General features: G+C 36.7%; 1 protein-coding gene across 2 annotated transcripts in view; it reads right to left on the bottom strand.

Annotated features, from left to right (window-relative positions):
* The window catches only part of MYEF2 (myelin expression factor 2), a 34,452-nt gene extending 21,742 nt beyond the window's left edge, over positions 1-12,710 (bottom strand). For both annotated transcript variants that reach the window (XM_070292490.1, XM_069597901.1), the window contains exons 1-7: positions 12,416-12,710; positions 7,087-7,295; positions 5,801-5,853; positions 4,623-4,630; positions 4,428-4,521; positions 959-1,150; positions 131-284 (exon numbers count right to left, since the gene is read on the bottom strand). In XM_070292490.1, coding sequence (XP_070148591.1) covers positions 131-284; positions 959-1,150; positions 4,428-4,521; positions 4,623-4,630; positions 5,801-5,853; positions 7,087-7,295; positions 12,416-12,576 — 871 coding nt within the window. In that variant the 5' untranslated portion in view covers positions 12,577-12,710. The remainder of the gene's footprint in view (positions 1-130; positions 285-958; positions 1,151-4,427; positions 4,522-4,622; positions 4,631-5,800; positions 5,854-7,086; positions 7,296-12,415) is intronic.
* Positions 12,711-14,193: the final 1,483 nt, after the last annotated feature.

Below are 14,193 nucleotides of genomic sequence, written 5' to 3'. Positions count from 1 at the left end.
AGGTTTTATGCACTGGAGACCAAATTCTAATATACATTTCTAAATAAGGCAACCTTAAATTCCATGATCCCCACAAAATGGTATCAAACTTCAACCTTATTAAACAACGCTCAAGTGTAAATCAGGATACAAATTGCTTGAACTGCTTCAATTGCTTGTTCAAAAGTGACTGTGCCCATTCCTCTGCTCTTGCCATCTTTGTCTTCTTTAATATCTGCCCGCTTTACAGTTCCAGCTATGCTGAACACTTCCTTTAGCTTCTTCCAACCAACTTTGAAGTCAAGCTTAATATAAAATCATATAAAGTTACACATCTATTAACCCCTCTCCCCACTTAATACAAATCATTTCTAAATTCTCCAAAATATAAAGAACTCTAATTCTTGTAAAACAGTGTATCAACAGTATCAAATAGAAACATCTGAAGTTGTTAAAGATCAGTAAGCTACATCTATGTTGTTCCTTACCCTTGATTTTTTTAAATTCTCAAAAACAGCCTCTCAGTGCTGCTCAGTCCTGTTTTGTACATTTTGAAACTTTCATATCTATTTTTACTGACAGAAATTCAGATTTTGGAAAGTATAATTGATATCACTGGCTTTCAAAAGCTTAAGACAAACCAATGACAACATGCACATTCACAAATATCAAATCTAAAGAAAGAAATCCAGTTACCAATAAGACTAAAGTCACATACAATAATAGTATATAATATCAAGAACTGTTTGTTTATAAATTCTACAGTTCTATTTTTAAAAATCCTAAATACTTGTGTTTATACTCTAACCTTGTGTTTATGGACTCAAATTGGGTTTGAGTTTATAATAATTACTATTTTGCTTACTTTAGTTAAAAACAAGCAAAATGTTTTATAAACCTGTAACCCATTCATCTAATAATCTCATGATTAGGACTAAATATCTAAATGGCAAAATTTTAGAGTAAAGCTTACACTTACATTAGCAACAAAAATTGTGGAACCAAGTCTACCAGCCTGCAAATTACTGATAACCTCAGGAGGAATGTTTGGATTATTGAGAATGGAAGGTGGTAAATTCATCAATCCCGATCCCATGTCGGGTACATGTCCTCCTGGAAATGATCCTCCTGTTCGTTGCAATGCCCTACGAGCATTTTCTCCATCAGGATCCTATAATACACAGTCAATGTTAAGTGCCACTATATACATCAGTAAATCTATACCACTAAAATAACAACTTCAAATTCTATAGCAGCTATCCAAACTGGCTCAAATTACTGGCCCTCTTGAAGAGTGAGCTTTTTTCTCATCCAGAGAATCCAGTCCCATAAAAACCTGTGGACAGACAAAAGATTTCAGTCTCCAGGGATATCAATTAAATACCTCTTTCCAATCACTAAAGTCACTTAAGAACTTGAAATTAGTTTAATTTTGTCCTCACACAGGTATACAAATATATGGCACATACACATACAAATAACTCAAAGAGGAACAAATACTTACTGTGACTCTTTCCTTTTCAAAATGCGGTAAAGATACACCCAAAGCAATGCCAAATTCATATTACTGCAAAGCTTTCAACAGAGAACAAACTATTACAAAACCCAGAAATACTGGGGTAGAGGGGAACAGTTACAATCTGCAAATTTTATTCCTGAACAAAAGAGAATTATATACTTTCCAACCTCAAAAATGATTACAATTTGAGATGGAGAGAAGAAGAAGATAAAGAAAGGCTAAGTACCAAGTAAAGAATGGTACTAAACATTGTTTGGGTTTTTGTTTTCTTTAGTTCATTAACTTTTAAGAGAAACATTCTGCCTTTAAACAAAACAAAAAAGGCAAGCTTAAACATACTTCTCACTTATCTCAGTAGAGTACAAAATACAAAAACCACATAAACACACAGACTACTATCTGCAATACCAAATGATTACGATACATGTTACCATCTACACTCTACTCTGCTGGTCCTGGTCAGGGAATTCTAATGAAAAGAAAGCTGGGTGACTTTAATAAATTTTCTAGGAAGGCTAAGAGAATAGAAGGTGAAGTGAATGTAAGGATAAAGGTATTCTGCCATTCAATTTATTCCATCATGATGAAGAAGTAAAAAGAAATATAAAAACAAAGAAATGTTCTGAAGAATGCTACATAACTTTTTAAGTTAATAAATAAATGCTTCAGGCCTAAGGTTTCAAAAACTTGCACAAATACAAAACTGAGAATAGTGGTTATCCATGGGGGAAGGAGGAGGACATAGCAGGGGAGATGCTTCATGAGCCATTAAGAGAGTCGGTTTCTCCTTAACATCTTAATATTAATAAAGCACATTGCTATATTTTTATTTTTAATGTATGACATACATATAAACACATATACACACAAAATACACACATATATATCATAAAACATATATAAAATACAACTTATGTAAAACCACCTACTATACAGCGTGGTTTTTAGTCCTCCGCTCCCATTAGGTGTCAGTCTGTCTGTCACTGTCTACTATTGCTATGAGAGAGCCTATAAGTTTACAACTGCTATCAAGCACATTAAGTAAATTTAAAAATGTAATTCTAATATCTGTTAATGAACATTGGAAATATACTTTTCCCTAGACTCAAACTAGTATTTCTCGGCAATGATCCTAGCCACCCATGTGAAAATCAGATAATTTCAAGAAAGGAACCTTTAGAGATAATACTCCAGAAAAGTTAATTGAATAAAGAACACCTCATCATTTAGCTCAGCCAACTCAATCATTCTTCTCTTTAGGCAGTTAAAAATAAGAAGTATTCTATATTACCTTGGATCACATAAATCTGTTATAGGGTCTCTGAAATATTACCAAGGATCTACAGTGCGCTAAAACTTAAAAGAACACAAACAGTATGGGCTTTGTTCCCAGTTTAAAAAATAACAAAACAAACACAGAACCTATAATACTTGTGGGGTATTTTTTTGGCCCCACTGTCAGGTTTGTGAGATCTTAGCTCCTGGACCAGGCATTGAACCCCAGCCCTTGGCAGTAAGAACACACAGTCCTAACCACTGGACCGCCTGAGAATTCCCTGTAATACTTGTCTTTTGAAGAGGAATAGGAAACATCATAAAAAAGTAAGTCATAATCTTCAAAATTATAATTTCCTACATGGTGGTTGTTCTACAAATGTTACTTCCTTACGGGAAATTATTAGGGTATCAACACATTTCTGAAAAATTGGTCCTGGCTTATGCATGAAAATTATTTAATATCAAATAAATGGAACAGCTTACTAGAGTCTAAACTTCCTCTACCAATTTTCTACTTCTCAGTCAAAATGTTAACAACAAGAAAAACGAAAAAACCCTTAGGCTCAAACAGAATTAGAGAAACTCAGAAGCTGACTCCAATAAAGAGATAAGGGATACTTTTATTTGCTGGCAGCATGGCCTTTAATTTTAGGCTATTATTCATCTCATTTCCAGGAACACAAGACCAAGGACCAAGTTACACTGCCAGCTTGTGCAGCAATAACAACAGTCAAAATTATTACAGTTAACTCGTCACACAGCTAGAAAATGATAGAGCTGGGACTCAAACCAACACCATACTACATTAAACTGTGACTGACAGTACTATTCCACAATGATTTGTATCCATGTTGGTGGAAACTCTTCAGCATCCCAAGGTTATATCTTCTGTTGTTTCTTATTACAGACTTTAAAAAGGATATGCGCCTAAGTGGTATGTGATCAAACTATTCAGGTAAGATTAACAATATGAACTAAAGAGAGACATGAAAATGACTTCTACTCAAGCTAGCCATTTCCAAGGTTAATTAAACAGCTAACTGTAAATAGTTTTTCATTTTATCTTCCAATCATTCTTCTGTCAACATATTTACACTGCTTCACACAGTGAATATCTTCATCTTAAGGGAGGCATCTAAACATCCCATTTATATAAGTTCTGGTTATATATTTCACTAATAGATTTCTAACTTTTCTTAAATTTTAATCGGGGATAGTTTCAGGTTAATTTTATTAAAAGTGAGTATCAATTTTATTTAAATCTATAAGGTATTTGAATTACTAAGTAAACTTTATCAACTACAAGAATATCTGCAATATTTTTCAAATCTGACAACACAATCTGAAAACTGAAAGCGTTTATACCAAAGTCAGCATTGTCCTCTTTAAATTTCTGCACCCTGTAATTTTTACAAATCATACACCTCTGCTTATAACAACTTGTGACAAATCAAATACATAGGATATTGCTTAAAAGCAAATATGAAACCATGTACAAGCCAAACTGTCATCAACTATATAACACTTTAATAAGCATCTATGCTTAAAAAAAAAGTTGTAATCAGATAAATAACATTACCAGATGAAAATCCAAAGAAACCATGTCCTTTTATTCAAATGTTTAAATTATTTCAAATACAAGAAATCTTACCTCTTTAATATTCAACGGTCTTCCACTAAGATCATATTTGTTCATTGTCTCTAGTGCTTTCTTGACAAATTCTTCATCTTTGAATTCAACCACACTTAAAGGGAAAAAAATTTATAGGAAATGTTTATGTACTAAGATTTTTTTCCAATCATAAATTTAAATTTCACTTAAGATACTAAAAAAAAAAATTCTTACCCACAACCCTACATCCAGGTAGATTTGTCAATATATGCAAAAGAAAAAAAAGTTTTGGATCAGTAGATGAAGTTAATGATAGATTCTAACATTTAAATCATTAAAGCAACTGATAATACAATCACTCTGTTTTTTACACCTCCAGAACAGGCAAATGACCACAAATTTCCTATAAATTTTTAGATCTATCCATTTAAGATTGTAGAATCTAGCATCTAAGAAGCACATGTTTACTTTTAGATGACTGTTCTTTAAAACTAAAGCAATGTCATCGCACAAATTCAATCAAGGAAATAACTGAAGGCTCTCAAATACCTATCCTTACATTGTTATATGTGTTTTTGAAAGATGTATGGTGTACAAATAATTTTAATGTAAATTTTCCAATTTTACTTTTACAAAGTTCTCAAAGAAAACTGGCTACACACAATTTAATAACATCCAGTTGTAACTATGTTTTAAAAAATTAATGCTAAAGAAACAAAGTAATAGAATCATTTTTTAAAATAGTTCCTTGTCATTATTATATTCAAAGTGCCCTTTGAATATGATTACAGAAGTTTTATTTATCATACCCAACTGGTTTTTGCTAATATAATTAAACAATGTTAAAAAGTTTTCCATTATATTCTTCAATATGTTGCTTTTGTTGCTAAAGATAAAAATCTATCAACCTATTCCTTCTCTGTCAATTTAATCATCAATGTTTTTATATTCATCCAATTGGTCAGAGCACTGCCTTTTCTGTAGTCCTGTAGGCTATCAAATTAAGCTCTTTAGTGCAAGTTTCAAACATACATTCTGAAATAACACCTTTAAGCTACAGGCCTCTCATGGAACTCTGAAGAAATATTATCAATTCAGTGACTTTTAAAATATCCTTGAAGACATCAGAACACAACAAAAAAAAATCCTATATTAAAATCTATTGGCTAAGAAGCATTACCTTAGAGCATTAGAAAAGTGAATGCCTTTTATGAGCATTTTCAAAACCCACCTCTTCAAGGCAGCTAGTTTGGTTTGTGTGTCAGACTTGCTAGTATAAAGCCTCAAATCTTTCATAATAGAGTAAAACAAAATGAAACTTAAGTTTCCAAAAACTGGTACAAGTATTATACAAAAAGTAAACTGCTGAGGAACTTTTAAACCTCAAGCAGATTATTGCCCACAGCACTTACCCTTGATTTTCCTTCCGCATCCTTAAAGAGCTCCACGTATGTAACCTCACCAACTACATAAGACATACAAAAGGAAGATACCAAGAAACAATACATTTAAACACCAGTATCTTGCTTTACTGCACACCTGTGCACAACTCTACAGAAAAGCACCTATTATTCACCAACAATCAAAACCAGACCAACATACCTCCTGTCAATGACTATGTAAATTTAACTAATTTTCAGAAATGTACATCATCCACATTCTCTAAAAAAAGCTAACAACCATATTAACCTAATTCATGCTACAGATCATATTTTGGCCAGCATGATATAGTTGGTGAACAAATGCACATATACATACAAAAGGTCCCTTAGCCTATCATATTAAAAACATCAACATTAGCACTTTTCAAATAACTTTGGTCCCCTACACACAACAGCTGTTTTAAGGTGACTTTCTACCTGAATGTCTTCAAATCATGTTTGCCGTCAGTAAACTAAATTTACAAGTCATGCTTCACAGCAAGCCACACACTTTCTAAATAAAGTCAGTGAATAAAACCAATCAAATAGTTGTCACCTTACAACAGATACACCAATGCAAAAAAATTTTTTTTATTTATTAGATCAGCCTCAAAACCAAGTACATAGTTTGCATGACTATTGAAACTCAATTTTTCAAGAAATAACAAAACTAACTTTTACAAGATCAAGTATTAAAATGATTTTTCCCCAAAACAAACCATATATATAAAATGAAGGTTTTCAGGTTATTCTGAAAACAAAACTGCAACAGCAGTAACGCAATTTTAATATAGAACTGCAGAGACAGCATCATGGCATTCATGACAATGCAAACAAAATGAATTCCACAGCCAGATTCCAGACTCCACCAAGATAATAACAAAACAGCTTTTGGAAAAAGAAATAATCAGACCTTATTATTCATACTTTAACACACTAAATGTATTGCTTACCTAATGCAATAGTCCTTTAAAAAATCTATAAAAACTTCAACTAGACAAAGCAATCACTTTAACAAAATTCTTGGTGGCATGCATATGTTGTCTCGCTCCTTCCCCACTAACATGGCAAAAAAAAGAAACTTCATTTATCCATACTACCTTGTAATGAAATTGTACCAAGTGAAAGAAGAGGAAAAGATTAATTTATGTGTCAAGAAATAAACAAAAATCAATTTTTTGAGTCTGTGTGGCTAAGAGGAATGAAAAAAGTTTGCTTATCTCCCTCCCCATTCTAAATGAAGATCATCCAACAATGAGTTTATCAAAAATAGTTACCTTTTTCTCTCATTAGATCTTTAATAGCTTGCCATTTCATGTCATATGGGATGTTGCTAATAAAAACTCTGTTACGATTTGGACCCTTCTTTTCTCCAGTGCCTGAATTCTTATCTTTTGAATAAGGATGGAATCTATTGGCCTTCTTATTCCCTGTAGATTTTTCTTTTAATTCAGATTTCTCTTCTTTGACTGATTCATCATTCTCCCTATGAATTAAAAACAAAACAGAACAACAAAAAGAAAACCTCAGTGGTGCTTCCAATAGTGGAAGTCTATGTTAAAATAAGTATTTCACATTTATCTTTTCACAAAATTCTCCCCTAAGTTAGACCTAAGGAAAGCAGCTGGAGAGTCAACTACTGCCTTTGAAATTACCCAATCAATGTCTTTTCAAAGCAATGATTTCAGCATATTATCAAAGTTCTCATTTAACAACCCTTCTTTTTTCCATATTAAATAGCTGCAGCATTCAAACAAACCCAGTTTTCCCCATCATACTACTTAATAAATGTTGTTAGAACCTAACAAGAGGGGGAAATGGGTGATTTTATTCCTAGAGTATATTAAAACTGCCACTGTTAATGGAGAATTAACTTTCTGGGCCTCATTCAGAACTCTAAAAACTTAATTTACAAAATGACACAATGAAAAAGTTCATATCTTAAAGGTTAATAACAGTTTCCTCCCAGAATTTTTCTCCTTCATTGCTTAAAAACATAATCAAAACACAGTTATATCTATATCTATACACTCCCCATATGACTCTCATAATTTTTGTCTCTTCCCAGTTTTGACCAACCTGATAAGGTATCCTATTATTTTCACGTTCAGTATTTCTGTTTTAACCTACAAATTAGGATAGGGTATTTCACAGAATCGAGCCATTTTTATTAAGAGTAATATCTATAATAGGTGGGATGGGATGGAGGAGAGAAGCAGTACTTAAATGCAACATGAACCAGAAATGTATAAATCTACTTTTTAATGAGGCCCTAACTGGAAAGACATTTATCACATTTCAATTACATGACGCTATTCACCAAGCATCTGTAACATGTAGGTAAACAAAGTAAATCCTAAAGGCAAAAATTTGGATATACATTTTAAAAATGAAATTTAAAAGCAACAACAGATTTCTTTTAAGTCACCAATGATCCTACTGAACTTAAAAGTATTTAATTAAAACTTCAATTTGAAAGCAATTTTTCACTAACACATATTAAGAAAAATCTCTGAGAATGATGCCCTAGGTTTTCTGGATTATTCTGACAACCAATCAGGTTTCAGGCTCCATATTATCTCCTAAGCCAAGCAATTGTGTGATTTATACACTGCAGTACTTCACACACTTCTAATTGTAGTCACTTGTTCCACAATACATCGAATTTTTCAGGTAACTGTTTTTCTGGGCAGGAAACAACCTAGCCATGAGTACAGTATGTAAAATGCTAGAGAACAAAAACCATCTGCAGTGATATCAGCAGTATCTAGCATGGTAATACGTGCTTGACAAATGTTCATTTTTGAATGAATAGTTAATTAAGAAACCATACTCATCTGAGCACAGACGATGCTACTGTCTGCCAGAAAAACTGTTAAAATCAAGGAAGACACATGAGGGCCAAATATGCTTTGCCACCTCTTCAGACCTAGACAGGGACAACTTCACTATCCAGCATCTTCCCTCATTAGAAATGGCATGCCTGGAAGTGATCTCCTCAACTGTACTCCACCAAGTACCCACCTGTCTAAACAGAGTGGCACTCCTATAAACGGCAGCAAGCAGTCAAAAGCCACAGAGGACTTTTCTGTTTCCCAGGTACATCAGATACAAAAACAAATCCTTTCCATCCCCCAAAGAACCTATTTACAGTCTGAATTCAACAAACATTGTTAAAGTCTCTTTTCAGGTGAGCAGACAACTATACAGTCCCTATCCAAATACCCCTTCCCGTTATTTTCTTCCTACGTGAAACCAACTAGGAAATTTGCACAAAGTTCTGAAGTATGTTCTTTTATTCTTACACAGATGTTGTAAAGTTACAACAATCTGACAACTCCACTAAAAAGCAATGATGTAAAATCATTAATTATTAATCCCTTGAGTAGTAATAATAATATAATTCCTTAAGTATTAAAGGCTTCCTTGACAGCTCAGTTGGTAAAGAATTCACCTGCAGTGCAGGAGACCCCAGTTTGATTCCTGGATCAGGACGATCCCCTGGAGAAGGGATAGGCAACCCACTCCAGTATTCTTGGGTTTCCCCAGTGGCTCAAATGGTAAAGGATCTGCCTGCAATGTGGAAGACCTGGGTTCAATCCCTGGGTTGGGAAGATCCCCTGGAGAAGGGAAAGGCTACCCACTTCAGTAGAGTCAGACTCTAGTGACTTTCACTTTCACTTTTGAGTAGTAAAGGATATGCTCTTTACTGCTCAAGGGATTACCAGAGGGAGAGACATCTTCCAAGTTTTTCCCAATTAGTGGCATCTTAAAGATATTGCTAAACTGCTCATCTGCAATGCACAAATTAAAATTACTACAGAAGGTAAAATCAGTGTAGTTGCTAAAGGTATAGTCTGATTGTTAAGAAAGTGAACTATAATAATAGGGGAGGGGTGAGAGGAACATTTATGGGGGAGGGGATATGCGTATACTTTTGGTGGATTCATGCTGTTGCATCACAGAAACCAATGCAACACTGTAAAATAAAAATAAATTTCAAAAAAGAAATATACAAACATCATAATGTAACTCTCAATCTCCATATGCTCTAAGTTGTTAGTCACACATAAATAATGAAGCATTATAACAACACTGCTATTTTTCCTCACATTCACTTAAGAAAAGGAGAGCTAGTATACCATTTTGGCGTAACGAAAAAGACTAGACCAAGGGAAATATCTTTAATTTCTTGTCAAAAGATGTGAACATGCCAAATAAATCCTTTGTATTCAAGTTTCATGATCATATGAAAGCTCACTTTGGCATTTCTTAAAATGTTTACTGGGCATTTTTAAATACAAAGAGGAGTAAGACATAGCTGATGCCAACATAGCTGCCTCCGTTCTCAATTACTATGGACTAGCCTCAGTAAAAATTTCACTCTTGATGACAAACAACACTCTGTTCACCTCTAAGCAACATTTTAAGGCAATACGTGGCCATTTTTATCAGTGCTACAAGTTCTTATCATTAAGAATATATGGTGAATCAACTCAAGGTTTATGTATTGGGTTGTTGACTACTTCTGTTGGTGCCCAGAGTCAAAAAAAAAGGTTGTTAGGCTGATGTAAGTAAATGTCTCTAGTTACTTAGTGTGAGTGATCCATGCCTGTGTGCTCAGTCACTCAGCATCTGATTCTTTGTGATCCTATGGACTGTAGCCCATTAGGCTCCTCTGTCCATGTGGTTTTCCAGAAAAGAATACTGGAGTGGGTTGTCATTTCCTCCTCCAGGGGATCTTCCCAAGCCAGGGATTAAACACCCAGGTCTCCTGCATTGGTAGGCAGATTCTTTGCCACTGAGCCACCTAGGAAGCCCAAGTGATCCATGATGGTCTGTCGTACGTTCTCAAGGAATAGACAGTACAAGAAACCCAACAGTAAACTGGTTTCTTTACACAACTGGGAAAAGAGGCAGGGAGAAAGATGAGTTATAAGCAATAGGAAAAGAATCTGCGTTTGTATTTACCAGTAACATTTCTTCACCTTATATTTACCTCTGCTTCAGTAAGAAGTGAAAGTGATTCTTTTCCCACTTCTCACGTCTTTTGTCTATCTACACCCCCATGGGACTTAAAAAGGGATTAGAGACTTTCCGATCTCATGGAAGTTCAGACACCAGCTTTATCTGTACCAAGACTATTATACTAATCATACGCGAGTACAGTAGGGCTTCTCTCCATAATTCAAGGTTGTACTTTTTGATAAGGAGGTGGCAGGCCCATATTTAGATAAAACAAAGTACTTCTTATTTCTCATTCCACTGGTTTTCACTTATATGTATGATGCCAAATTCCTGAAAGCCCACAGTTTGGCAGGAAGGGTTGAAAATGCTTCATTCACTTTTTTGGTCTTCAGTTTCTAAGTGCACCAGGTTCCACCCAGGAACAAACTCCACTAGGAGATAGGTCAAATCTCCTATACCCACATCTCTGTTTTTCCTAGAAGATACTGCCCATCCTATTCAAATCCAATCGAGAGCAAGAGCACATAACCGAGCTGGGAGACCTACTTTATTTCACCTGCAATCAACCCTTAGACTGGTCCAGGTCTTACATAGTGTTCCAAACATTCTGATACAAAAGAAAAGTAAGAAAGTTTATCTTTCCTACTTTAGTGTGAACATTATTACTTTCTAGTAAATTTAGTGTTTTCACAAAATTATTAACATACTTTCAACTTCAGGTTTTAAGAGCTGGGCATGTGCAGATGAAATGTCTGACTTCATATTCCTTCTATATAACAAGAACAAAGGGAAGCACAGCATTTCCTTTTAACTGTTAATTATTATGACTCGAACCGATTACATTCTTCATCGGCAACTGATGACAGCTGCAATGTTTTAAGTAGTGGGTTTCCTTCAACTAAAAAACGATCTTATTTTACCAAAATTAAGATCCTACCATCCCGCACTGAGTTTTTTTTAAAAAGCCTGTGTGGCTGACAAACATGGGGAAGCGGTAGGGAAGGGGGTGGAGCAAGGCACCACGCACCGTTCCCTTTTTAAAGTAGCTCTCACCAGTTCAAGGATAACACAATGGATTCGGTCTCACAGCACATTACTAAACTTCCTCTTGGTATATAAATCAGTTAAGAAGTGAATACACACTTTAGAAAACAACAGTGAATTGATAAAGCTCAGAATGAGGCCGGGAAGATGGGGGAGAGGGGGTGTGCAGATATTCCTTTTACAAACGTTCTCGGCGGTTAAGAGGCAATGTCCGATGATGTCATCCCTAGTTACTCCCTAGTGATGAACACTAACTATTGGCCTTTAAAGGGGGGGACCATTTTCCTGCAAATCGTGGCGACCGCCGAGTTCTGCGTAAGGGTTCTCCAACCGAAGTCCGGGAAGAGGGGGTGACTCGCGGTCTTGGGTCAGTAGCAGGGGAGGGTAGCCCCCAGGCCCGCATCCGGGTTCCCCCGGTTCGGTGCGGGCGGGGAGGGCCCGCGAGAGGGCCGACTGCACCTGCACCAACCCGCCGCCCACGGCCCGGGGACGGTTATCCTCCGCCAAGGCTCAGCCCCGGCTTCGGCACCCCCCGCCCCCAGGTCGATCTCCCGCCCCCCACCTCGTCCCAGTCCCCTGAGGAAAAGACAATACATTTTAACGCCATTGGAGCTGCTGCTGTGCTGCGGAGGCTGCTTCTCCTGCTCGGGCGGGTGAGGTTCTCGCCGGGGCTCGCCCGGCGGCTCCGAGGGCTGCCGATGCGGGCTGTCGTCGCCAGCGGCCCTAAGCACCTCGGGCTTGTCGGCGTCAGCCATCCCACCGCCACGGCCTCCGCCTCCGCCGCCTGCGCTGAGGGGCTCCGAGCGCGACAATGGCGGCGGCCGGCAAAGCGGTAACGGATCCCGATTTGAAAAGGCCCCGAGCGCTCAGTTGCCCGGATCTCGCGAGAACCAGTCAGGGCTGGGAGACTGGGAGATGGTGTGAGCTGGTAGAGGGGAGGGAGTGGGAGTGCGCGGGGAGGGGAGTAGAAGGATGGGCTGGTGGCGTGTGTGAGCCACCATGGCCGTAGTCGGTCCTGCTCCTGCCCAAGGAGGGCTTGGTTTGTCCTGAAGCCCGTGGTAGGGCAGTGTTCTGAGCCCCAGCCCCTTCAGTCCTGTGGCACCCGGGGGGGTCTTCACTAACAAAAGTCGGCTCTGGGTGTTAGAAATCCCTAGGGCTCTGAAACCTAGACTATTCTAATCATTTCCTGTAGGGGCAATTTAAATTAGAGAAGCACCCACCGCTTAGCATCTTTACAAACGTCTGCTAATCTTCAGACTCCCCTTAGAAATCCTTTGAATAATGCAAATAAATCACTTGCTACTTCAGTGCCTAGGCACCCTGTGGACATTCAATAAATAGTCATTGATGACTGGTTGCAATTCACCAGAAAGAATGGCTTTGAATTCCTTTGAGTTCTGGTTGTTCTAGAGAATAAGGCAAAAAGAAGACTAAAGGTTTTAATTCTCCAGGCAGCAATCAATGAGGAGAATCTATACTTTTCCTAAGAAACCTACTAGACTAGCCAATAATGAACATTTGGGGGTTTGGTTGTGTTTATTATATGCTGATGGAAATTCTGTTTGAAGCAGTTACAGGCTCTCAAACAAATTTAATTACCGTATGGAGTTTTAAAATATAGGCATAGATTTTCCTCCCCCCACCAAGTATGAAAAAGAAACTCATTAAACTTAATCAACTTCTAACTTGGGAGTACCATAATAATATTTCACATTGAAATAACCTTTTTCAGCTGAAAAGTTCAAAGACCTTACCAAACCTTTCTTTTCCTAAAGAGGCAAACATGTATGATTTACATGCTTTGCTAAATATCATGCACACATTAGCGGTAAAGCTGTAGTTAGAAACTAATACCCAAGTAATACATAATTTCCTCAATTACCCCGTTTCCTTGACATTTCAATGTGTAGGGGTTTTTCCCTTCAACTAAAAAATACCATAAAACAGCCAGTTCTATGCCAGAAGAGTTACTTCATCAAATGCACACACATGAAAATCAGAACAATTTTAATCAGATGGGGACACTTGGTAAAATATTACTGTTTAGGGTGCCACTGACATTGTTTCAAAAACACAACACAGGCTGTTGTTGTTACTGCATGAATTGTTTCTCAGTCAGTTCTCCCAAGATTTAGTATTTGGAGTAGCAGAAGTCATTGGATTTTTGACACACAAAAACTGGGTTACAACCCCTGCTCTGCCACTGTCTGCCTGTAACTCCTTGGACAAGTCACTTAACTTTTCAATCTTTCCATAATAAGTAAGGATAATAATACCTACCTAGCAACATTAAGATGAGGATTAAAAGAAAGCACTTTATGTAGGGCAAATTGCTATATGAATATAAAGTAGTATTACAATTCCCTATCTCT

Source organism: Ovis canadensis, chromosome 7 (assembly GCF_042477335.2).
Source record: "Ovis canadensis isolate MfBH-ARS-UI-01 breed Bighorn chromosome 7, ARS-UI_OviCan_v2, whole genome shotgun sequence".
NCBI classification, from domain to species: domain Eukaryota; kingdom Metazoa; phylum Chordata; class Mammalia; order Artiodactyla; family Bovidae; genus Ovis; species Ovis canadensis.
This window is presented reverse-complemented; position numbering and strand designations above follow the sequence as displayed.